Source organism: Engystomops pustulosus, chromosome 9, assembly GCF_040894005.1.
Source record: "Engystomops pustulosus chromosome 9, aEngPut4.maternal, whole genome shotgun sequence".
In the NCBI taxonomy this organism is placed as follows: Eukaryota; Metazoa; Chordata; class Amphibia; order Anura; family Leptodactylidae; genus Engystomops; species Engystomops pustulosus.
Window position 1 is genome coordinate 104,837,249 of NC_092419.1, and position 27,063 is coordinate 104,864,311.

The 27,063-nt window shown below is 45.0% G+C and overlaps 2 protein-coding genes across 3 annotated transcripts in view; both read right to left on the bottom strand.

Moving 5' to 3' along the window:
• The window catches only part of LOC140077771 (uncharacterized), a 74,607-nt gene extending 61,710 nt beyond the window's left edge, over nucleotides 1-12,897 (bottom strand). Inside the window, exon 1 of the mRNA XM_072125221.1 lies at nucleotides 12,879-12,897. The gene's annotated coding sequence lies outside the window, so the exon portion shown is untranslated. The remainder of the gene's footprint in view (nucleotides 1-12,878) is intronic.
• Nucleotides 12,898-15,228: 2,331 nt separating this feature from the next.
• The window catches only part of LOC140077772 (discoidin domain-containing receptor 2-like), a 116,331-nt gene continuing 104,496 nt past the window's right edge, over nucleotides 15,229-27,063 (bottom strand). For both annotated transcript variants that reach the window (XM_072125225.1, XM_072125223.1), the window contains 5 exons: nucleotides 23,653-23,774; nucleotides 23,309-23,506; nucleotides 22,573-22,807; nucleotides 22,344-22,493; nucleotides 15,229-18,371 (listed from right to left, as the gene is read on the bottom strand). In XM_072125225.1, coding sequence (XP_071981326.1) covers nucleotides 18,231-18,371; nucleotides 22,344-22,493; nucleotides 22,573-22,807; nucleotides 23,309-23,506; nucleotides 23,653-23,774 — 846 coding nt within the window. In that variant the 3' untranslated portion in view covers nucleotides 15,229-18,230. The remainder of the gene's footprint in view (nucleotides 18,372-22,343; nucleotides 22,494-22,572; nucleotides 22,808-23,308; nucleotides 23,507-23,652; nucleotides 23,775-27,063) is intronic.

Here is a 27,063-nt window from a genome sequence, read left to right on the forward strand (position 1 = left end):
GTATATAATACCACCATACAGTGCTCATATAACTGCACCTACAATATATACCACCGTACAGTGCTCATATAACTGTACCTACAATATATAATACCACCATACAGTGCCCATATAACTGTACCTACAGTATATAATACCTCCATACAGTGCTCATATAACTGTACCTACAGTATATAATACCACCATACAGTGCCCATACAACTGTACCTACAGTATATAATACCTCCATACAGTGCTCATATAACTGTACCTACAGTATATACCTCCATACAGTGCCCATATAACTGTACCTACAGTATATAATACCACCATACAGTGCCCATATAACTGTACCTACAGTATATAATACCACCATACAGTGCCCATATAACTGTACCTACAGTATATAATACCACCATACAGTGCCCATATAACTGTACCTACAGTATATAATACCACCATACAGTGCCCATATAACTGTACCTACAGTATATAATACCTCCATACAGTGCCCATAGATTTGTACCTACAATATATACCACTATACAGTGCCCATATAACTGTACCTACAATATATACCACCATACAGTGCCCATAGATCTGTACCTACAGTATATAATACCACCATACAGTGCCCATATAACTGTACCTACAGTATATACCACCATACAGTGCCCATAGATCTGTACCTACAGTATATAATACCACCATGCAGTGCTCATATAACTGTACCTACAATATATAATACCACCATACAGTGCCCATATAACTGTACCTACAGTATATAATACCTCCATACAGTGCCCATATAACTGTACCTACAATATATACCACCATACAGTGCCCATACAACTGTACCTACAGTATATAATACCACCATACAGTGCCCATATAACTGTACCTACAGTATATAATACCTCCATACAGTTCCCATATAACTGTACCTACAATATATACCACCATACAGTGCCCATACAACTGTACCTACAGTATATAATACCTCCATACAGTGCCCATAGATCTGTACCTACAATATATACCACTATACAGTGCCCATATAACTGTACCTACAATATATACCACCATACAGTGCCCATACAACTGTACCTACAGTATATACCACCATACAGTGCCCATAGATCTGTACCTACAGTATATAATACCACCATACAGTGCCCATATAACTGTACCCACAGTATATACCACCATACAGTGCCCATAGATCTGTACCTACAGTATATAATACCACCATACAGTGCCCATATAACTGTACCTACAGTATATAATACCACCATACAGTGCCCATATAACTGTACCTACAATATATAATACCACCATACAGTGTCCATATAACTGTACCTACAGTGTATAATACCACCATACAGTGCCCATATAACTGTACCTACAGTATATAATACCTCCATACAGTGCCCATAGATCTGTACCTACAATATATACCACTATACAGTGCCCATATAACTGTACCTACAATATATACCACCATACAGTGCTCATATAACTGTACCTACAGTATATAATACCTCCATACAGTGCCCATATAACTGTACCTACAGTATATACCACCATACAGTGCCCATAGATCTGTACCTACAGTATTTAATACCACCATACAGTGCCCATATAACTGTACCTACAATATATAATACCACCATACAGTGCCCATATAACTGTACCTACAGTATATAATACCACCATACTGTGCCCATAGATCTGTACCTACAGTATATAATACCTCCATACAGTGCCCATATAACTGTACCTACAGTATATAATACCACCATACTGTGCCCATAGATCTGTACCTACAGTATATAATACCTCCATACAGTGCCCATATAACTGTACCTACAGTATATAATACCACCATGCAGTGCCCATATAACTGTACCTACAGTATATAATACCTCCATACAGTGCCCATAGATCTGTACCTACAGTATATAATACCACCATACAGTGCTCATATAACTGTACCTACAGTATATAATACCACCATACAGTGCTCATATAACTGCACCTACAATATATACCACCGTACAGTGCTCATATAACTGTACCTACAATATATAATACCACCATACAGTGCCCATATAACTGTACCTACAGTATATAATACCTCCATACAGTGCTCATATAACTGTACCTACAGTATATAATACCACCATACAGTGCCCATACAACTGTACCTACAGTATATAATACCTCCATACAGTGCTCATATAACTGTACCTACAGTATATACCTCCATACAGTGCCCATATAACTGTACCTACAGTATATAATACCACCATACAGTGCCCATATAACTGTACCTACAGTATATAATACCACCATACAGTGCCCATATAACTGTACCTACAGTATATAATACCACCATACAGTGCCCATATAACTGTACCTACAGTATATAATACCACCATACAGTGCCCATATAACTGTACCTACAGTATATAATACCTCCATACAGTGCCCATAGATTTGTACCTACAATATATACCACTATACAGTGCCCATATACCTGTACCTACAATATATACCACCATACAGTGCCCATAGATCTGTACCTACAGTATATAATACCACCATACAGTGCCCATATAACTGTACCTACAGTATATACCACCATACAGTGCCCATAGATCTGTACCTACAGTATATAATACCACCATGCAGTGCTCATATAACTGTACCTACAATATATAATACCACCATACAGTGCCCATATAACTGTACCTACAGTATATAATACCTCCATACAGTGCCCATATAACTGTACCTACAATATATACCACCATACAGTGCCCATACAACTGTACCTACACTATATAATACCTCCATACAGTTCCCATATAACTGTACCTACAATATATACCACCATACAGTGCCCATACAACTGTACCTACAGTATATAATACCTCCATACAGTGCCCATAGATCTGTACCTACAATATATACCACTATACAATGCCCATATAACTGTACCTACAATATATACCACCATACAGTGCCCATACAACTGTACCTACAGTATATAATACCTCCATACAGTGCCCATAGATCTGTACCTACAATATATACCACTATACAGTGCCCATATAACTGTACCTACAATATATACCACCATACAGTGCCCATACAACTGTACCTACAGTATATAATACCACCATACAGTGCCCATAGATCTGTACCTACAGTATATAATACCACCATACAGTGCCCATATAACTGTACCCACAGTATATACCACCATACAGTGCCCATAGATCTGTACCTACAGTATATAATACCACCATACAGTGCCCATATAACTGTACCTACAGTATATAATACCACCATACAGTGCCCATATAACTGTACCTACAATATATAATACCACCATACAGTGTCCATATAACTGTACCTACAGTGTATAATACCACCATACAGTGCTCATATAACTGTACCTACAGTATATAATACCTCCATACAGTGCCCATATAACTGTACCTACAGTATATACCACCATACAGTGCCCATAGATCTGTACCTACAGTATTTAATACCACCATACAGTGCCCATATAACTGTACCTACAATATATAATACCACCATACAGTGCCCATATAACTGTACCTACAGTGTATAATACCACCATACAGTGCCCATATAACTGTACCTACAGTATATAATACCTCCATACAGTGCCCATAGATCTGTAACTACAATATATACCACTATACAGTGCCCATATAACTGTACCTACAATATATACCACCATACAGTGCCCATATAACTGTACCTACAGTATATAGCACCATACAGTGCCCATAGATCTGTACCTACAGTATATAATACCACCATGCAGTGCCCATATAACTGTACCTACAGTATATAATACCACCATGCAGTGCTCATATAACTGTACCTACAATATATAATACCACCATACAGTGCCCATATAACTGTACCTAAAGTATATAATACCTCCATACAGTGCCCATATAACTGTACCTACAGTATATAATACCACCATACAGTGCCCATATAACTGTACCTACAGTATATAATACCACCATACAGTGCCCATATAACTGTACCTACAATATATAATACCACCATACAGTGCCCATATAACTGTACCTACAGTGTATAATACCACCATACAGTGCCCAAAGATCTGTACCTACAATATATACCACCATACAGTGCCCATATAACTGTACCTACAATATATACCACCATACAGTGCCCATATAACTGTACCTACAATATATACCACCATACTGTGCCCATAGATCTATACCTACAGTATATAATACCACCATACAGTGCCCATATAACTGTACCTACAGTATATAATACCACCATACAGTGCCCATATAACTGTACCTACAGTATATAATACCACCGTACAGTGCCCGTACAACTGTACCTACAGTATATACCATCATACAGTGCCCATAGATCTGTACCTACAGTATATACCACCATACAGTGCCCATATAACTGTACCTACAGTATATAATACCACCATACAGTGCCCATATAACTGTACCTACAGTATATAATACCACCATACAGTGCCCATATAACTGTACCTACAGTATATAATACCACCGTACAGTGCCCGTACAACTGTACCTACAGTATATACCATCATACAGTGCCCATAGATCTGTACCTACAGTATATACCACCATACAGTGCCCATATAACTGTACCTACAGTATATAATACCACCATACAGTGCTCATATAACTGTACCTACAATATATACCACCATACAGTGCCCATATAACTGTACCTACAATATATACCACCATACAGTGCCCGTAGATCTGTACCTACAGTATATAATACCACCATACAGTGCCCATATAACTGTACCTACAGTCCCCCCACCACATGATGCACCTATTCGGTGATGTGCCCCAGTCCCCCCACCACATGATGCATCTATTGTGTGATGTGCCCCAGACCCCCCACCACATGATGCATCTATTGTGTGATGTGCCCCAGTCCCCCACCACATGATGCATCTATTGTGTGATGTGCCTCAGTCCCCCCACCACATGATGCATCTATTGTGTGATGTGCCCCAGTCCCCCACCACATGATGCATCTATTGTGTGATGTGCCCCAGTCCCCCCACCACATGATGCATCTATTGTGTGATGTGCCCCAGTCCCCCCACCACATAATGCATCTATTCTGTGATGTGCCCCAGTCCCCCACCACATGATGCATCTATTCTGTGATGTGCCCCAGTCCCCCCACCACATGATGCATCTATTGTGTGATGTGCCCCAGTCCCCCCACCTCATGATGCATCTATTGTGTGATGTGCCCCAGTCCCCCACCACATGATGCATCTATTTTGTGATGTGCCCCAGGCCCCCCACCACATGATGCATCTATTGTGTGATGTGCCCCAGTCCCCCCACCACATGATGCATCTATTGTGTGATGTGCCCCAGGCCCCCCACCACATGATGCATCTATTGTGTGATGTGCCCCAGTCCCCCCACCACATGATGCATCTGTTGTGTGATGTGCCCCAGTCCCCCACCACATGATGCATCTATTGTGTGATGTGCCCCAGTCCTCCCACCACATGATGCATCTATTGTGTGATGTGCCCCAGTCCCCCACCACATGATGCATCTATTCTGTGATGTGCCCCAGTCCCCCCACCACATGATGCATCTATTGTGTGATGTGCCCCAGTCCCCCACCACATGATGCATCTATTGTGTGATGTGCCCCAGTCCCCCCACCACATGATGCATCTATTGTGTGATGTGCCCCAGTCCCCCCACCACATAATGCATCTATTCTGTGATGTGCCCCAGTCCCCCACCACATGATGCATCTATTCTGTGATGTGCCCCAGTCCCCCCACCACATGATGCATCTATTGTGTGATGTGCCCCAGTCCCCCCACCTCATGATGCATCTATTGTGTGATGTGCCCCAGTCCCCCACCACATGATGCATCTATTTTGTGATGTGCCCCAGGCCCCCCACCACATGATGCATCTATTGTGTGATGTGCCCCAGTCCCCCCACCACATGATGCATCTATTGTGTGATGTGCCCCAGGCCCCCCACCACATGATGCATCTATTGTGTGATGTGCCCCAGTCCCCCCACCACATGATGCATCTGTTGTGTGATGTGCCCCAGTCCCCCACCACATGATGCATCTATTGTGTGATGTGCCCCAGTCCTCCCACCACATGATGCATCTATTGTGTGATGTGCCCCAGTCCCCCACCACATGATGCATCTATTCTGTGATGTGCCCCAGTCCCCCCACCACATGATGCATCTATTGTGTGATGTGCCCCAGTCCCCCCACCACATGATGCATCTATTGTGTGATGTGCCCCAGTCCCCCCACCACATGATGCATCTATTGTGTGATGTGCCCCAGTCCCCCACCACATGATGCATCTATTCTGTGATGTGCCCCAGCCCCCCCACCACATGATTCATCTATTCTGTGATGTGCCCCAGTCCCCCCACCACATGATGCATCTATCGTGTGATGTGCCCCAGTCCCCCCACCACATGATGCATCTATTGTGTGATGTGCCCCAGTCCCCCCACCACATAATGCATCTATTCTGTGATGTGCCCCAGTCCCCCACCACATGATGCATCTATTGTGTGATGTGCCCCAGTCCCCCCACCACATGATGCATCTATTGTGTGATGTGCCCCAGTCCCCGCACCACATGATGCATCTATTGTGTGATGTGCCCCAGTCCCCCCACCACATGATGCATCTATTGTGTGATGTGCCCCAGTCCCCCACCACATGATGCATCTATTGTGTGATGTGCCCCAGTCCCCCCACCACATGATGCATCTATTGTGTGATGTGCCCCAGTCCCCCCACCACATGATGCATCTATTGTGTGATGTGCCCCAGTCCCCCCACCACATGATGCATCTATTGTGTGATGTGCCCCAGTCCCCCCACCACATGATGCATCTATTGTGTGATGTGCCCCAGTCCCCCCACCACATGATGCATCTATTGTGTGATGTGCCCCAGTCCCCCCACCACATGATGCATCTATTGTGTGATGTGCCCCAGTCCCCCCACCACATGATGCATCTATTGTGTGATGTGCCCCAGTCCCCCCACCACATGATGCATCTATTCTGTGATGTGCCCCAGTCCCCCCACCACATGATGCATCTTTTGTGTGATGTGCCCCAGTCCCCCACCACATGATGCATCTATTGTGTGATGTGCCCCAGTCCCCCCACCACATGATGCATCTATTGTGTGATGTGCCCCAGTCCCCCCACCACATGATGCATCTATTGTGTGATGTGCCCCAGTCCCCCACCACATGATGCATCTATTGTGTGATGTGCCCCAGTCCCCCCACCACATGATTCATCTATTCTGTGATGTGCCCCAGTCCCCCCACCACATGATGCATCTATTCTGTGATGTGCCCCAGTCCCCCCACCACATGATGCATCTTTTGTGTGATGTGCCCCAGTCCCCCACCACATGATGCATCTATTGTGTGATGTGCCCCAGTCCCCCCACCACATGATGCATCTATTGTGTGATGTGCCCCAGTCCCCCCACCACATGGTGCATCTATTGTGTGATGTGCCCCAGTCCCCCCACCACATGATGCATCTATTCTGTTATGTGCCCCAGTCCCCCCACCACATGATGCATCTATTCTGTTATGTGCCTCAGTCCCCCCACCACATGATGCATCTATTCTGTGATGTGCCCCAGTCCCCCCACCACATGATGCATCTATTGTGTGATGTGCCCCAGTCCCCCCACCACATGATGCATCTATTGTGTGATGTGCCCCAGTCCCCCCACCACATGATGCATCTATTGTGTGATGTGCCCCAGTCCCCCCACCACATGATGCATCTATTGTGTGATGTGCCCCAGTCCTCCCACCACATGATGCATCTATTGTGTGATGTGCCCCAGTCCCCCCACCACATGATGCATCTATTGTGTGATGTGCCCCAGTCCCCCACCACATGATGCATCTATTGTGTGATGTGCCCCAGTCCCCCCACCACATGATGCATCTATTGTGTGATGTGCCGCAGTCCCCCCACCACATGATGCATCTATTGTGTGATGTGCCCCAGTCCCCCCACCACATGATGCATCTATTCTGTTATGTGCCCAGTCCCCCCACCACATGATGCATCTATTCTGTGATGTGCCCCAGTCCCCCCACCACATGATGCATCTATTGTGTGATGTGCCCCAGTCCCCCCACCACATGATGCATCTATTGTGTGATGTGCCCCAGTCCCCCCACCACATGATGCATCTATTGTGTGATGTGCCCCAGTCCCCCCACCACATGATGCATCTATTGTGTGATGTGCCCCAGTCCCCCACCACATGATGCATCTATTGTGTGATGTGCCCCAGTCCCGCCACCACATGATTCATCTATTCTGTGATGTGCCCCAGTCCCGCCACCACATGATGCATCTATCGTGTGATGTGCCCCAGTCCCGCCACCACATGATGCATCTATCGTGTGATGTGCCCCAGTCCCCCCACCACATGATGCATCTATTGTGTGATGTGCCCCAGTCCCCCCACCACATGATGCATCTATTCTGTGATGTGCCCCAGTCCCCCCACCACATGATGCATCTATTCTGTGATGTGCCCCAGTCCCCCCACCACATGATGCATCTATTGTGTGATGTGCCCCAGTCCCCCACCACATGATGCATCTATTGTGTGATGTGCCCCAGTCCCCCACCACATGATGCATCTATTGTGTGATGTTCCCCAGTCCCCCCACCACATGATGCATCTATTGTGTGATGTGCCCCAGTCCCCCCACCACATGATGCATCTATTGTGTGATGTGCCCCAGTCCCCCACCACATGATGCATCTATTGTGTGATGTGCCCCAGTCCCCCCACCACATGATTCATCTATTCTGTGATGTGCCCCAGTCCCGCCACCACATGATGCATCTATCGTGTGATGTGCCCCAGTCCCGCCACCACATGATGCATCTATCGTGTGATGTGCCCCAGTCCCGCCACCACCACATGATGCATCTATTGTGTGATGTGCCCCAGTCCCCCCACCACATGATGCATCTATTGTGTGATGTGCCCCAGTCCCCCCACCACATGATGCATCTATTGTGTGATGTGCCCCAGTCCCCCACCACATGATGCATCTATTGTGTGATGTGCCCCAGTCCCCCACCACATGATGCATCTATTGTGTGATGTGCCCCAGTCCCCCCACCACATGATTCATCTATTCTGTGATGTGCCCCAGTCCCGCCACCACATGATGCATCTATCGTGTGATGTGCCCCAGTCCCCCCACCACATGATGCATCTATTGTGTGATGTGCCCCAGTCCCCCCACCACATGATGCATCTATTGTGTGATGTGCCCCAGTCCCCCCACCACATGATGCATCTATTGTGTGATGTGCCCCAGTCCCCCCACCACATGATGCATCTATTGTGTGATGTGCCCCAGGCCGCCACCACCACATGATGCATCTATTGTGTGATGTGCCCCAGTCCCCCCACCACATGATGCATCTATTGTGTGATGTGCCCCAGTCCCCCCACCACATGATGCATCTATTGTGTGATGTGCCCCAGTCCCCCACCACATGATGCATCTATTGTGTGATGTGCCCCAGTCCCCCACCACATGATGCATCTATTGTGTGATGTGCCCCAGTCCCCCCACCACATGATTCATCTATTCTGTGATGTGCCCCAGTCCCGCCACCACATGATGCATCTATCGTGTGATGTGCCCCAGTCCCCCCACCACATGATGCATCTATTGTGTGATGTGCCCCAGTCCCCCCACCACATGATGCATCTATTGTGTGATGTGCCCCAGTCCCCCCACCACATGATGCATCTATTGTGTGATGTGCCCCAGTCCCCCCACCACATGATGCATCTATTGTGTGATGTGCCCCAGGCCGCCACCACATGATGCTGGCCCCGGGTGTAGTTGGGATGATGTTCTCAGACTCTCAGGCGTTGCTCTTTTTCCTCCCAGCGTAGTTATGGCCAGTCCCCCCACCACATGACAAGTCTCCAGATATTAAAGGGGTTTGCTCATGAAAGAAAATTCTCAAATTTGAATCCTCTAGTGATACACAATAAAGATCATTTTTAACCCCGTTCTTATATTGTATTAAGTTTTATACTGTTTTAGCTCCTATGATGGTCAGTGTAAGAGTGTGAGCAACGGCTCTCTAAGCAGACACTTCACTCTAGGCTATAAGATGCTGTGTGCTGACAATGTGCTTAGATTATCAGGGTACAAGGTTTATCTACACTTTTATTTAGCTTCTACATTCTACTAGTGTCTGACACATAGAAAGAGAGATGAGACAAATCAGAGATGAGATCTATGAGATGGATATAACACATAGGGGCTCATTTACTAAGGGCTCAGAGGCCGCACTTTCGTTGAGCTTCCCGTCTTTTTCCGCTTTGCGGCCAATTCTGCCACCAGCTTTCATGCGACAGAAATGGGGGGGGGGCGTGGCCGACGGAAAACCCGACAGATTCGGAAAAACCGCGTCATTCCAAAAACGAATTGTGTCGCAAAATCAAGCACTCACATGCACCGAGAAGAACCAGGTGAACTCCGGCGGACCAGCGCAGCAGCGACACCTGGTGGACATCGGGCGCACGACCTTAGTGAATCGCCGCAAGACCTGGATCCTCGACGGAGAACGCGCCGCTGGATCGCGACAGGACCGGGTAAGTAAATGTGCCCCATAATGACACTCTGAGCTCTACTACATCTGAGCTATAACACACAGAGAGTGCCTCCATCGCCTAGATAAAGACCTTATCTGTGTCTTGTAGAGTAAGGCCCCATGCACACTGACGTATGCCCACTCGGCTATGGCCGGGTGGGCATACATCTGCCGCTATGGAGAGAAGGAGGGTTAACGCCTCCCCTCTCTTTAGCGATCCATGGAGCATGGCCCCTAACACAGGGAAAGATAGGACATGTCGGATCCCGGACTGCTAGAGACAGGCTGGAATTATATGTGTGAAATGCTGTATTTCTGTTAATAACAGTAAAATAAAGAACATGTTATTTTGTTATCCTGAGTATATTTAAAGAGGACCTGTCACCCCATTTATCGGCACTAGGAGATGTTACTTAAGTAAGCAGCTCAAAACAACAGGAGAATCAGGAAGGGAGAGAGAAGGGAGATGAAGGTATCAAACCTATATACCAAGTAAGTCCAGATCCATGTGGTACGTAATAGTGTGTGGGTTGGACCGGTATGGTAAGTAACACACCAAAAAGAGGCTTCCCATGAGCATACACAAAAACAAAAGGTACCCTTTTAAGGAGGGACAGGGAAAAAGGGGTAAAAGGAAGCACTATGAAAGACCAAATTGAGTCTGAATAATTGTAGTAAAAAATACTTTATTAATGACTATTTAAGACATAATGATAAAAGCAGGATGAGAATCCTCAGACAATGCTGAGGGGGAATGACAGTGCAAGGCGGCGACAACAAATGAGAAATTCGTCACCCCGGGCAGACATAGGAGGAATTACACATGGACAAAGCATGCACATGTAATGGGTAAGGACAGATGGTACATATAATGAAGGCAACAGGTGTAAAGTGGCACACAGTTGCTTAAGATGCATAAACATAGGTAATGCGCACAAACAGGTAGAGATAATACCTTACCAATGAACAAAAGGTGAGATGAAGTGGACCTCCACTGTCCGGGATGGACAGTAAAGTAAGCAGCTCCTAGTGCTTGAACAAACGTCGCAGTGTTAGAGTGATAGCGTTACCGGAAACCTCCGGTAACGCTATCTAACACTGCGGCGGGGTAGGATGTAATTGTCGGACAGCTCGCAAAGCTGTCCGACGTATTCATGAGGGGGCGGGGTTGGGGCGTTACTAGGGGCGGTGACTGCCGCCTAGCGCGCTAGCGGGGCGGTCCGGGGAAGAGGCAGTACCTCGGACCGCCCCCCTCATGAATACATCGGACAGCTTTGCAAGCGGTCCGATGATTACACTGTACCCCGCCGCAGTGTTTGATAGCATTACCGGAGGTTTCCGGTAACACTATCACTCTAACACTGCGGTGTTTGATCAAGCACTAGGAGAATCTTGTCTTTGTGGGAGGAATCCCCCCTTTAAGGTGTGTTCCTGTGAAGACATGAATCTGGCTTTTTATCTGTGTCTTTAGTAGTAATGGCTTCTAGAGTGGCCTCCCGCCCCTGTGCATACAGCACCCGTGGCACCGTGGAGAATGACTCTAACCAGCATCAGCATCTTCACCAGGTCTTTTGCTTGTGTTCTTGACATGACATGACATGACATATGGTATGGCTTATCCCAAATGGTTTAAAGGAATAGTAATCTTATTGTATGTAAATTTTTGACTTTGCAGAAAGTAATGAAAATGCCTTAAAAATTCTCTCTCTCTCACTCTCATTATTCTGGCATTTAGCAATAATCCTATCATATCTATATACCACTATACAGTGCTCATACAACTGTACCAATATAATACAAATATACAGTGACTATAGAACAGTATCTATATACCACCAGACAGTGCTCATATAACAGTACCTATATAATATAACTATATGGTGCCTATAAAATATTATCTGTATAATACCACCCTACACTGCTCTGTACAGCTAATAATTTGAAGACATCTATGACCTCTCTCCCACTCCTAGCTATTCCAGAAGCATCTGTCAGCATAGGTGTGGAGGACGTGGCCCCCTCTGCACCCGCCATAGCTATACCCCTGGGCGGAAAGAGAAGAGCACCAATAATATCCACCTATCAACCTTGCACACCCAGAGATCCCTCACCTCCTTACTGATGCTGTGAGACCTCCTCAAGCCCGGGCATTCTCCTCAGGTGGTGGAGCGTCTTGTATGGCGTCAGGCCTTCTTGTCGTGAAGCAGCTGGCATGATATGAGGTTGTGCTGAGCCAAGGGTCCTGCTGGTTGTTATCAGCGGCTGGAGATAACTTGTACCATGAGGTCCTCAGGGTGTGGTGGAGAACAAAATAGCCTCTATCAGCAGAGCAGGGTGGAGGCCTCCACATTGTGAGACACGTTCAGAGTGAAGAGTGTCACTGTCCCATACTCCTTCCTCTGGTATCTGGAGTCGTGGACTCTTAGCTGGATTATCGAAGGACCTTGTAGCTTGACCAAAGGCCAAAAAAATGTCACTCAGTGTCTCTTTTTGTATGAGTGGTCTTCTCCAATCTACCCGAAGGTAGAATGAGGTTTGTTTTGAAGCTTCTGCAACTGGTAAAAAATCTGGGATTGTCTAACTTGTTGTGGCCACAAAATGGGATAAAACGTGGTCTCCTCAATAAGCCATGGTTTGGTGCCCTCTGTGGTGGGGTTCTTCGAGATTTTGACCAGGGATGGTCCATGGTGGTGCTTTAATGGAGGTTCATTAGTGGAAGAGGACAAGTAATGATGGAAAGTTTTGGAACATTGAAAACAATGTAGAAGTTCCATAACATCCTGGTCCATAGCCAGAGGGACATTAATCCTAGTCACACGCAGGTTATCAGTCGTGACATTTATAGGTGTACTATGGTTTATGGGCCATACCCCCAAGGTGCAATGTCAGGTGCTTGTAAGGTGTTGTTTGAATAAGACTTGATGCATGGGGCTGCAATACGGAGCCCTCATGACCGAACACAACAAGAAATACAAGATGTTTCAGAAGATCTGTCTGACGGAGATTCCATAACTCACAACACTCCAGCAGAACTTCTCCAAACATCTAAGTCTTCAGAAACATCACACTGTCCACACACTGCTACATTATAATAGGGGGGAAATAAAGTAAATGTGAGAGCGATAGCCCATAGCAGATGGCGAACAAGTCCCAAATCCTTTAGTCTTGTGCTGGCCAAGTGGTGACATGACCCATTTTCGTAGGTGGAGGGAGTAGAGGTAGCAGCTGCACACGGGGCCCTGGCTGGTGCTCGAGGTGGTTTACTCATTAGTATGTTGTCACTCTATATGGAAGGTCCATTCCAGATTTCTCATAAAGGCATCAGAGCCACAGGTTACAACTCTGGGCTTGTGTTCGGGTTTTGTCATGTGTAATCCACCGCACTAGCCACAATATAACCCCTATGTTACATCATGGGGTTTGGCAACCACAACCCTTACACAAGAATTGAGAAACACTGGTAAGAAGAATTTGGGTAAATTGCGTTATCTCAGTAGTGTTGCTTTTGTAATGACCATCCTAAGTACTGGATTTTGGTGGGCTTGTAGCTCTACGCTGCAGCTTGCCAGTATAAGGAGATGCAGCACAACACTCGGAGCAGTTCAAGTTGGAGTCACATGTCAAACTACAGTATATTGTTTTTGTTTTGGGCTACAGTAGGAACTACTTCAAGCCATGGTACATACAAAGAACTTCTAATTTAAAGACCTGATATAGAGTTAAGGCCTCCTATCAATGTAGAATTGCCATCTATTCTTGGTGGTTGCCTTCTTATTGCACCTCTAGTAAAGGTCAAATCTCAGTAGAACCATCATAGCTTCGTAGAGAAGTTCTTAAGACCTTTTTCCAAAAATATTTACAACACCTTTAATGGTTTGGAAAGCCTTGTGTTATTTGGGTTCTCTGGTCTTACGAGTTGTAGAGAAGGAGACTTCTCAGATGCCACCTTACTAGAGTCATTGACTTGCACCAGACCATCATCAAGGAGAATACAGAAGTTCCTATATGCCAAGATTTGCTAAGCTTGGACCTTACCCCTTTCTGAATATAAGGGAGGTAATTCATGATTCATAGTAAGGAGACCAAACAAAGGGAAATTTCTTGTTCTCGTCCAATGGGCTATCTTTGGCCAATGCCAAGTTGTAGGACATCAAGACCACCTGATTCCGGATCGATGGAAGTTCATTGATAGTAGACCATGTTTTTGGGTTTTCTGATGAAGACCTTAAACTCATAGAACATCAGGACTCAAAATGGACTCTTAAGGAAAATAAGACACGAGAGACCGTACAAGATTGTCCACAGATCAGGCTCATTTAATCGGCAATACAGATTTCATTGCACTTCAGTCCAGTCTGGCTACAGGTAAATATAGATTCATTATCTACAGAAGTGACAGTAGTACAGTATATTAAAAAAAAGACACAGACCCTCCCCCCCCCCCCCCCCGACCATCCCCCACCCCACTATCCAGGTCATAACATATTATCATTACAGTGACCTCATTATAACATTCATGTGTAAGACAATAACAAAAAAAAAATCCAGTGTGGGAGAAAAAAATCTAGGCCATCAATACACAAACATGTGAGAAGACGCAAGAGGTGAAACCAGAGAGAAATAGTGCGTCGATGAGAATCTGATTACTTACCATGGTTTTATATACATCGCCACCATTGAGTATAGCCTGCCTTATTATGGGGCATTATGAGGCGCCTTACAGTGCCTCAGTATAGTCAAGAAGCTAAGCCTCCAATTTGTAGGTGGTGTAGGCCATCTCTAACATAGACCACCCATCACCTTCTCTTGGTTGTCCTGTAATTAGGTCCCTAGTATCCTCTCCTGCCGGCCCATCCTGATCCAAACCACTACATATTGCCTAGTGGCATAGTCCTCTGTGGTACTTTAAGTCCCTTCAGGCTTTGTAGAGCACATATATGAAGATGTATGGATCTATCTATGTCCTGCCTATGAATTCGTGAACCCAACCATGAATTGGCCAATTAAGGGCTTAATAAAACCGGTTCATTAACAGAACTCATTACTCATGATCAAACAGGAGGTACCAAATATTTGGGACAATGTCCAACCCTTCGAGTGTCCAAGGAAAAGTCCTTCTGATACATACACACACGCCTGATGCATATTGCCATGTGCCACTACACAGATTACCGGGGCTCTGACAACCATGTCTGACCTCCAGAAGAATGCAGAGATGAAACCATCAGGGATTTTGTAGGATTATGGTGGGGTTGGCAGTGGCAATGTTCTTGTTTGCACATGAATGTAATAGTGCTGGGAGGTATCAAGAGACCAACATGAGGGATCAGGGCTAACTGATGCAGAGCTTACTCTGACCACGCGTAGGATTATTACACGAGACAAGCCCACATTTCTACAGTACGATGATGATTGCATCACCAACATGTGGTGGTAAGTCAACCTGATCTTAAAAGGTTCCCAGAAGGAAGTCCCAACATGGCAACCAATGTTCTCTAGAGCAGAGTTCACTACATTTTGTCTCCTGATATGACAGAGGTCCTTATGTCTGTAGCCCGTAGAGGGGTTGGAACATGGTCACCATACTTGGAATCTGTTGGGTTACATAACGATCGTCTTCCTACTACACAGTTTATGGTAACAGCAACTGGTTTATGGTCGAAAAGCTGTGTGGTTCCTCATCTGTTGATCTCCAGGTAGACCTAATCAGAAGTTAGAACATTCACTAAAACTCTTTGAGGAATGGATGGAGGGGATTGCCGTCTTAAGACTACTTTCTGGTATTCAATGAAAGAAAGCTCAACCACTGTCCCCCCCTGATCATCAGATACATTAGTGATAACCCTGCCCAACGTTTCTCACTATGAAGGGATATTTTTAAAAAAATCAAATGGTATCTATAAAAATTTGATTTTAATCTAGAAAAATATTAAATTCAGTCTTTATGAAGTTGCATAGATTAAAATTACCTCTAAAACTTACACAAACATTGCAGTCTGTTGCTTATCTGTCCTGTACAATGCTACAAAAAAAACCAGACAAAGAAAGACAAAAACAAAAAAAAAAAAAAAAATTGCCACAACTGTATGAGAAGAGCTACACCATCATGGACAGTCCAGTAAGTGCACATTAAACCTTTCAGATCCCGGGAAGCCTCCAGCCTAGAGATGATGGCCATTCCTTCTTCAATGGAAAAGTTGGTTCTGAGAGACCTGTTTGAAGAACTTGAAGCTAGAAGACCTAGAACCTTACAGTAGATACTCCCATTTCTTCCATTAGAGAAGGGTGAGATGAACCTCAAGCTAGTTCCTCTAAGACATTCTATGAAGTGTTTGTATCGATTTACCAAAGAGTCACCCTGTGGTTGGAGAACTGGGTTGTTTTTGGGACCCAAGTTAAAACAAGAGGCACCTTCGACCCCTAATCAATGAGTGGCATGAACCTCAAGCCAAACGTCTTCTCTTTATCTGTCTTACATTGCCCAATGCCCCTCACAATTGGCCGTCACTGTGGCACATAAATCCTCGAGTGACTCCATATTTCACACATCTATATAATTACAGCATATCCGGTCCAGAAGGACAATACGGTAGACATGTATAGATACAACCACCATGTCTGCTTCTTCCCAAAGTGGCACCACGACCCTCACCAGATGGTTGGCACCAATTACACACTATATGTATGAAGAGGACCTAAGGGTGAGATGTAATAAAACATTAGCCCAAACAAACAAGGCCGTAGTCTTAAGAAATGTTAGGATGAGCCATAAACTGAACTTCAACATAGAAGAATGCGGGCGATCACGTCCTGTCATGTGACCATCATTATAAAAAATCCTCTTTCCATATATACATTCATTTTAAAAAAATCTATAAAAAAAAGGGAGATATTCTGTGTAAAGTGGAGCGAATCATCCCAAAACACATTCTGTACATGTACATGGTATGGGTGGTGGCATCTAAGGTGGCTTCCAAAACTTAATGGTCTCAATTGGTCCCATTACAAAATTGGTGTTGGTTGACTATGACGCAGACAATAGGGTCATGGCAATATGATCACTCAATAGACGGACACACAGACCCCCATACACGTATATATATAGATCTATACACACAGAATGTAGTGGTACTCTTCAGTGGGAAATTGTCCTACTTCTCACGTCTTATTTCCAGTCCTCATTCCCAGCTGGTTTCTCCCCTTTTGGGGAAGTGCAATATTGCATCTTCTGCCCCCTCTGGGGTCAATTATCTTGACATCTCAAGGGCTTGGAACTCTGTAAGAGACTGCGGGTTCCGGTGGGGTCCCAGGAAGTCTACCAGCGCCACCGCAGGAGAACATTGTCTCTTGGTCCTTCTACAATCTACATCTAGATAACTAAAGGCCACGTCCAGTATAGCTCCAGATGAGTCCGCTCGCCTCTTAAAGGTGAAGAATTGCTCGGAGTGTTCCCTGTATACGGATTACACAATGGCGTCCAGTTGTTCTATCAGGAATTGGTGGATGGCCTCAAACGTGGGGCGATCCTTGATGTCTCTGCTCCAGCATTTCATCATCAGCTCAAAGATGGGGGTTGGGCAGAGGGGTGTCTGAGAGAGATAGATCTAAGGAACAGGAGACACCAAATATCAACAGTCAAATATATGTACAGCTAATATAAGTAATACATCTCCATGGACTATGCTGGTATAACCTGGGGATCTCCTGTATATAATGATATATGTACAGCTGGTATAACCTGGGGATCTCCTGTATATAATGATATATGTACAGCCGCTATAACCTGGGGATCTCCTGTATATAATGATATATGTACAGCTGGTATAACCTGGGGATCTCCTGTATATAATGATATATGTACAGCCGGTATAACCTGGGGATCTCCTGTATATAATGATATATGTACAGCTGGTATAACCTGGGGATCTCCTGTATATAATGATATATGTACAGCCGGTATAACCTGGGGATCTCCTGTATATAATGATATATGTACAGCCGCTATAACCTGGGGATCTCCTGTATATAATGATATATGTACAGCCGCTATAACCTGGGGATCTCCTGTATATAATGATATATGTACAGCCGGTATAACCTGGGGATCTCCTGTATATAGTGATATATGTACAGCCGGTATAACCTGTGCATCTCCTGTATATAATGATATATGTACAGCTGGTATAACCTGGGCATCTCCTGTATATAATGATATATGTACAGCTGGTATAACCTGGGCATCTCCTGTATATAATGATATATGTACAGCTGGTATAACCTGGGGATCTCCTGTATATAATGATATATGTACAGCCGGTATAACCTGGGGATCTCCTGTATATAATGATACATGTACAGCTGGTATAACCTGGGGATCTCCTGTATATACTGATAATGCATGCTGATATAACCTGGGGATCTCCTGTATATACTGATATATGTACAGCCGGTATAACCTGGGGATCTCCTGTATATAATGATATATGTACAGCCGGGATAACCTGGGGATCTCCTGTATATAATGATATATGTACAGCCGGTATAACCTGGGGATCTCCTGTATATAATGATATATGTACAGCTGGTATAACCTGGGGATCTCCTGTATATAATGATATATGTACAGCCGGTATAACCTGGGGATCTCCTGTATATAATGGTATATGTACAGCCGGTATAACCTGGGGATCTCCTGTATATAATGGTATATGTACAGCCGGTATAACCTGGGCATCTCCTGTATATAATGATATATGTACAGCTGGTATAACCTGGGCATCTCCTGTATATAATGATATATGTACAGCTGGTATAACCTGGGCATCTCCTGTATATTATGATATATGTACAGCTGGTATAACCTGGGCATCTCCTGTATATAATGATATATGTACAGCTGGTATAACCTGGGGATCTCCTGTATATAATGATATATGTACAGCCGGTATAACCTGGGGATCTCCTGTATATAATGATATATGTACAGCCGGTATAACCTGGGGATCTCCTGTATATAATGATATATGTACAGCTGGTATAACCTGGGGATCTCCTGTATATAATGATATATGTACAGCCGGTATAACCTGGGGATCTCCTGTATATAATGATATATGTACAGCCGCTATAACCTGGGGATCTCCTGTATATAATGATATATGTACAGCCGGTATAACCTGGGGATCTCCTGTATATAATGATATATGTACATCCGGTATAACCTGGGGATCTCCTGTATATAATGATATATGTACAGCCGGTATAACCTGGGGATCTCCTGTATATAATGATATATGTACAGCCGGTATAACCTGGGGATCTCCTTTATATAATGATATATGTACAGCCGGTATAACCTGGGGATCTCCTGTATATAATGATATATGTACAGCCGGTATAACCTGGGGATCTCCTGTATATAATGATATATGTACAGTCGCTATAACCTGGGGATCTCCTTTATATAATGATATATGTACAGCTGGTATAACCTGGGGATCTCCGGTATATAATGATATATGTACAGCTGGTATAACCTGGGGATCTCCTGTATATAATGATATATGTACAGCTGGTATAACCTGGGGATCTCCTGTATATAATGATATATGTACAGCCGCTATAACCTGGGGATCTCCTGTATATAATGATATATGTACAGCCGCTATAACCTGGGGATCTCCTGTATATAATGATATATGTACAGCCGGTATAACCTGGGGATCTCCTGTATATAATGATATATGTACAGCCGGTATAACCTGGGGATCTCCTGTATATAATGATATATGTACAGCCGGTATAACCTGGGGATCTCCTGTATATAATGATATATGTACAGCCGGTATAACCTGGGGATCTCCTTTATATAATGATATATGTACAGCCGGTATAACCTGGGGATCTCCTGTATATAATGATATATGTACAGCCGGTATAACCTGGGGATCTCCTGTATATAATGATATATGTACAGTCGCTATAACCTGGGGATCTCCTTTATATAATGATATATGTACAGCTGGTATAACCTGGGGATCTCCTGTATATAATGATATATGTACAGCTGGTATAACCTGGGGATCTCCTGTATATAATGATATATGTACAGCTGGTATAACCTGGGGATCTCCTGTATATAATGATATATGTACAGCCGGTATAACCTGGGCATCTCCTGTATATAATGATACATGTACAGCCGGTATAACCTGGGGATCTCCTGTATATAATGATATATGTACAGCCGGTATAACCTGGGGATCTCCTGTATATAATGATATATGTACAGCCGGTATAACCTGGGGATCTCCTGTATATAATGATATATGTACAGCTGGTATAACCTGGGGATCTCCTGTATATAATGATATATGTACAGCTGGTATAACCTGGGGATCTCCTGTATATAATGATATATGTACAGCTGGTATAACCTGGGGATCTCCTGTATATAATGATATATGTACAGCCGGTATAACCTGGAGATCTCCTGTATATAATGATATATGTACAGCCGGTATAACCTGGAGATCTCCTGTATATAATGATATATGTACAGCCGGTATAACCTGGGGATCTCCTGTATATAATGATATATGTACAGCCGGTATAACCTGGGGATCTCCTGTATATAATGATATATGTACAGCCGGTATAACCTGGAGATCTCCTGTATATAATGATATATGTACAGCCGGTATAACCTGGAGATCTCCTGTATATAATGATATATGTACAGCCGGTATAACCTGGGGATCTCCTGTATATAATGATATATGTACAGCCGGTATAACTTGGGGATCTCCTGTATATAATGATATATGTACAGCCGGTATAACCTGGGGATCTCCTGTATATAATGATGTATGTACAGCTGGTATAACCTGGGGATCTCCTGTATATAATGATATATGTACAGCTGGTATAACCTGGGGATCTCCTGTATATAATGATATATGTACAGCTGGTATAACCTGGGGATCTCCTGTATATAATGATATATGTACAGCCGGTATAACCTGGGGATCTCCTTTATATAATGATATATGTACAGCCGGTATAACCTGGGGATCTCCTGTATATAATGATATATGTACAGCCGGTATAACCTGGGGATCTCCTGTATATAATGATATATGTACAGCCGGTATAACCTGGGGATCTCCTGTATATAATGATATATGTACAGCTGGTATAACCTGGGGATCTCCTGTATATAATGATATATGTACAGCTGGTATAACCTGGGGATCTCCTGTATATAGTGATATATGTACAGCCGGTATAACCTGGGGATCTCCTGTATATAATGATATATGTACAGCCGGTATAACCTGGGGATCTCCTGTATATAATGATATATGTACAGCTGGTATAAACTGGGGATCTCCTGTATATAGTGATATATGTACAGCCGGTATAACCTGGGGATCTCCTGTATATAATGATATATGTACAGCTGGTATAACCTGGGGATCTCCTGTATATAATGATATATGTACAGCCGGTATAACCTGGGGATCTCCTGTATATAATGATATATGTACAGCTGCTATACCATATGTAGACATTACCTGTCGTCCTTGGTCCCTGAAGAACTCCCCAGTATTTTCGATCACCTGCTCATCTGATAGGACGCTATACGGCTGCTCCTTGCAGAGGGTGAACATCTCCCATAGGGTGACCCCGAATGCCCAGGTGTCACTGGAAGTGGTGAATTTACCCTAAATACACATATCTGGATTTAGTAGGGAGCACAGTGTCATGGTATAACATAGGCATGCCCCCAGTCTGGTCACTTACTAGCAGGATGCTCTCCCAGGCCATCCATCGGATTGGCAGCACCGCGCGCCCCTGGATACGGTAATAATCTCCGCTGTATAAATTCCGGCTCATTCCAAAATCGGCTATCTTTATAGTGTGGCTGTTCCCCACCAGGCAGTTTCTCGTGGCCAAGTCTCTGTGCACAAAGTTGAGGGAGGCCAAGTACTTCATGCCGGCGGCGATCTGCGTGCTCATGTACAGGAGGTTCTGGGGGCTGCGGGGGGAGGACACAGAGGGGACATTTACTACATTTGCTGAAAGACCCCAGATCAGCAGTCTAGGCCTAGACCACCAGGACAGTAGGACCTTAGCCCACCCCAGTCTGTAGCTAAATGACATGGAGGTCATAGGACACAGTGGTGGCCACATGTCATGGTGGCTGTTTTTAAAGACCACTACCTGTCCCTTCAGGAGATGCCCCCAGTTCTTCCTTTCTTCCCAATGTTCCTTCATAACATTTAGAAGACCCAAGGTTTGTTCCACCACTGAACAAGTTTTCGGATGGACAGACCACAGGGGCAAAACAGAATGTAGGGAGCAGAAGTGATGCACCTCATCAACCAGAGGGTGCTCAGGACCTTAGGGGCCCATAAAACATCTCTCCACATTAGGAAGAGGCCAAAACCATCAACAATATGTTATAGTTGGGGTCCTGATACACATTAGAATGGACCCTCGATGGGCCACCTACCTTGTACTCATATATGCTCCTCACCTTACAGATGGAATATTGTTGGCAGTGGTGAACTGGCTGCGGATCTCCCTCTGGGACAGGAACTGGTTGAGGTCGCCATTTTCCATGTACTCCGTTATCATACAAAGGGGGTCATCCCGGACGCAGACCCCCAGTAGACGAATGATATTGGGATGCTTGAGCCTGGAGATGATCTTTATTTCTTTCAGAAAATCATTTCTGTAGGTGGGAGAACATTGTAATACACGTGAGACATTTTGAAGAACCCTCAGGGGCGTGGCACACGGATGAGATGATCTGTGTCTCCGCCCCCGAGGAGCACTCTGTAATACACACTCAGTTTGGAGTGCTTCTTTATTATGTACCTGGCGGTTTTGGTAACGTTGGCTCTCAGCATCTTCACGGCTACTAGAACTGGTTGGTTGGAGCAGTCACTGGAGGACATTTCCAAGAAATCTTGCAGCCCCTCCACCTCACACAAGTGAACCTGGAAGATGCAGCGGAAATGTGACAAAACGTTAATCAACTGATCAGATCATGTTGTGTAAATGTTATACATTCAGCTGACCGTCTCCAAGGATGAACAACTGAAGAACTGGCCATGTGACTAACGCTAGACTGGAACAGTACATGGTATCTAACAGCATCAGCGGGAGATTGTTAGTCTTCCATATCTGCTAATCTGTGCTGCTGAGCTACACATGAAGCAAATATTGTGATCTATGGAGATTATCAGCATTGTGATGGACGGGGTGACATTTGTGAAGGACTGGGTTCTGTCCATGTTCTTATTGTGCTGTGTATAATACTAATACGTATATACTGCATTAGACTCAAGGACACCGTATGGCATACAATACATGAGCTCCCCCTAGTGGTGATGGCAGATTTACCCAATGCACATTAGAAGCACTAGTGCCATCTACAGGCCAACACTTAAACATCATTACAAGCTCTTGTGTCATCCCTTCCTCTTTATAGACTGTAAGCTCTTGTGTCACCCCCTCATCCTCATAGAATGTAAGCTCTTGTGTCACCCACTCATCCTCATAGACTGTAAGCTCTTGTGTAACCCCCCTCATCCTCATAGACTGTAAGCTCTTGTGTCACCCACTCATCCCCATAGAATGTAAGCTCTTGTGTCACCCACTCATCCTCATAGACTGTAAGCTCTTGTGTCACCCCCTCATACTCATAGACTGTAAGCTCTTGTGTCACCCCTCATCCTCAGACTGTAAGCTCTTGTGTAACCCCCCTCATCCTCATAGACTGTAAGCTCTTGTGTCACCCTCATCCTCATAGACTGTAAGCTCTTGTGTCACCCTCATCCTCATAGACTGTAAGCTCTTGTGTCACCCCCTCATCCTCATAGACTGTAAGCTCTTGTGTCCCCCCCCCCTCATCCTCATAGACTGTAAGCTCTTGTGTCTCATCCTCATAGACTGTAAGCTCTTGTGTCACCCCTTCATCCTCATAGACTGTAAGTTCTTGTGTCACCCCCTCATCCTCATAGACTGTAAGCTCTTGTGTCACCCCCTCATCCGCATAGACTATAAGCTCTTGTGTCACCCCTCATCCTCATAGACTGTAAGCTCTTGTGTCACCCCCTCATCCTCATAGACTGTAAGCTCTTGTGTCACCGCCTCATCCTCATAGACTGTAAGCTCTTGTGTCACCCCCCTCATTTTCATAGACTGTAAGCTCTTGTGTCACCTCCTCATCCTCATAGACTGTAAGCTCTTGTGCCCCCCCTCATCCTCATAGACTGTAAGCTCTTGTGTCACCCCCTCATCCTCATAGACTGTAAGCTCTTGTGTCACCGCCTCATCCTCATAGACTGTAAGCTCTTGTGTCACCCCCCTCATTTTCATAGACTGTAAGCTCTTGTGTCACCTCCTCATCCTCATAGACTGTAAGCTCTTGTGTCACCTCCTCATCCTCATAGACTGTAAGCTCTTGTGTCACCCCCTCATCCTCATAGACTGTAAGCTCTTGTGTCACCCCTCATCCTCATAGACTGTAAGCTCTTGTGTCACCCCTTCATCCTCATAGACTGTAAGCTCTTGTGTCACCCTTCATCCTCATAGACTGTAAGCTCTTGTGTCACCTCCTCATCCTCATAGACTGTAAGCTCTTGTGTCACCCCCTCATCCTCATAGACTGTAAGCTCTTGTGTCCCCCTCATCCTCATAGCCTGTAAGCTCTTGTGTCACCCCCTCATCCTCATAGACTAAGCTCCCGTGTTACCCCCTCTTCCTCATAGACTGTAAGCTCTTGTGTCTCATCCTCATAGACTGTAAGCTCTTGCGTCTCATCCTCATAGACTGTAAGCTCTTGTGTCACCCCCTCATCCTCATAGACTGTAAGCTCTTGTGTCACCACCTCATCCTCATAGACTGTAAGCTCTTGTGTCACCCCCCCTCATCCTCATAGACTGTAAGCTCTTGTGTCACCCCCTCATCCTAATAGACTGTAAGCTCTTGTGTCACCCCCTCATCCTCATAGACTGTAAGCTCTTGTGTCACCTCCTCATCCTCATAGACTGTAAGCTCTTGTGTCACCCCCTCATCCTCATAGACCAGTGATGGCGAACCTTTTGGAGACAGAGTGCCCAACCTACAACCAAAACATACTTTTGTGTCGCAAAGTGCCACCATGACAATTAAAGCAGTAACCTATTGATCCCAGCTGTATCACAGGTTTCAACCATATTGGCGACCTGAGGACACAAATACAATAGAAATAAGATAGAGAAATTTGGATTATAGCTTCCTACCAGGGTCCCCTGAAGACTAAGAATCAGGGGACCCAGAGCAGGAGCTCCAGTTATAATCCGTCTGTCTCCACACCTTCTAGCTTCTTGTGTAGTCCTGGCAGCCAAGGAGATGTCGGTTTAAAATAGCACTGAGAGTAGCACTCAAGCCTTCCTCCTTTGATCCAAGACAGCCATGGGTCTTGGATTGCAGGAGGAAGGCTTGAGTCACATCTAGCAAATTCTGTGCTGGGGTGAAGGCCTGGGTGCCCACAGAAATGACTCCGAGTGCCACCTCTGGCACCCGTGCCATAGGTTCGCCACCACTGTCATAGACTGTAAGCTCTTGTGTCACCCCCTCATCCGCATAGACTATAAGCTCTTGTGTCACCCCCTCATCCTCATAGACTGTAAGCTCTTGGGTCACCCCCTCATCCTAATAGACTGTAAGCTCTTGTGTCACCCCCTCATCCTAATAGACTGTAAGCTCTTGTGTCACCCCCTCATCCTCATAGACTGTAAGCTCTTGTGTCACCTCCTCATCCTCATAGACTGTAAGCTCTTGTGTCACCCCCTCATCCTCATAGACTGTAAGCTCTTGTGTCACCCCCTCATCCGCATAGACTATAAGCTCTTGTGTCACCCCCTCATCCTCATAGACTGTAAGCTCTTGGGTCACCCCCTCATCCTCATAGACTGTAAGCTCTTGTGTCACCCCCTCCATCCTCATAGACTGTAAGCTCTTGTGTCACCCCCTCATCCTCATAGACTGTAAGCTCTTGTGTCACCCCCTCATCCGCAGAGACTATAAGCTCTTGTGTCACCCCTCATCCTCATAGACTGTAAGCTCTTGTGTCACCCCCTCATCCTCATAGACTGTAAGCTCTTGTGTCACCCCCTCATCCTCATAGACAGTAAGCTCTTGTGTCCCCCCTCATCCTCATAGACTTCAAGCTCTTGTGTCACCCCCTCATCCTCATAGACTGTAAGCTCTTGTGTCACCCCCTCATCCTCATAGACTGCA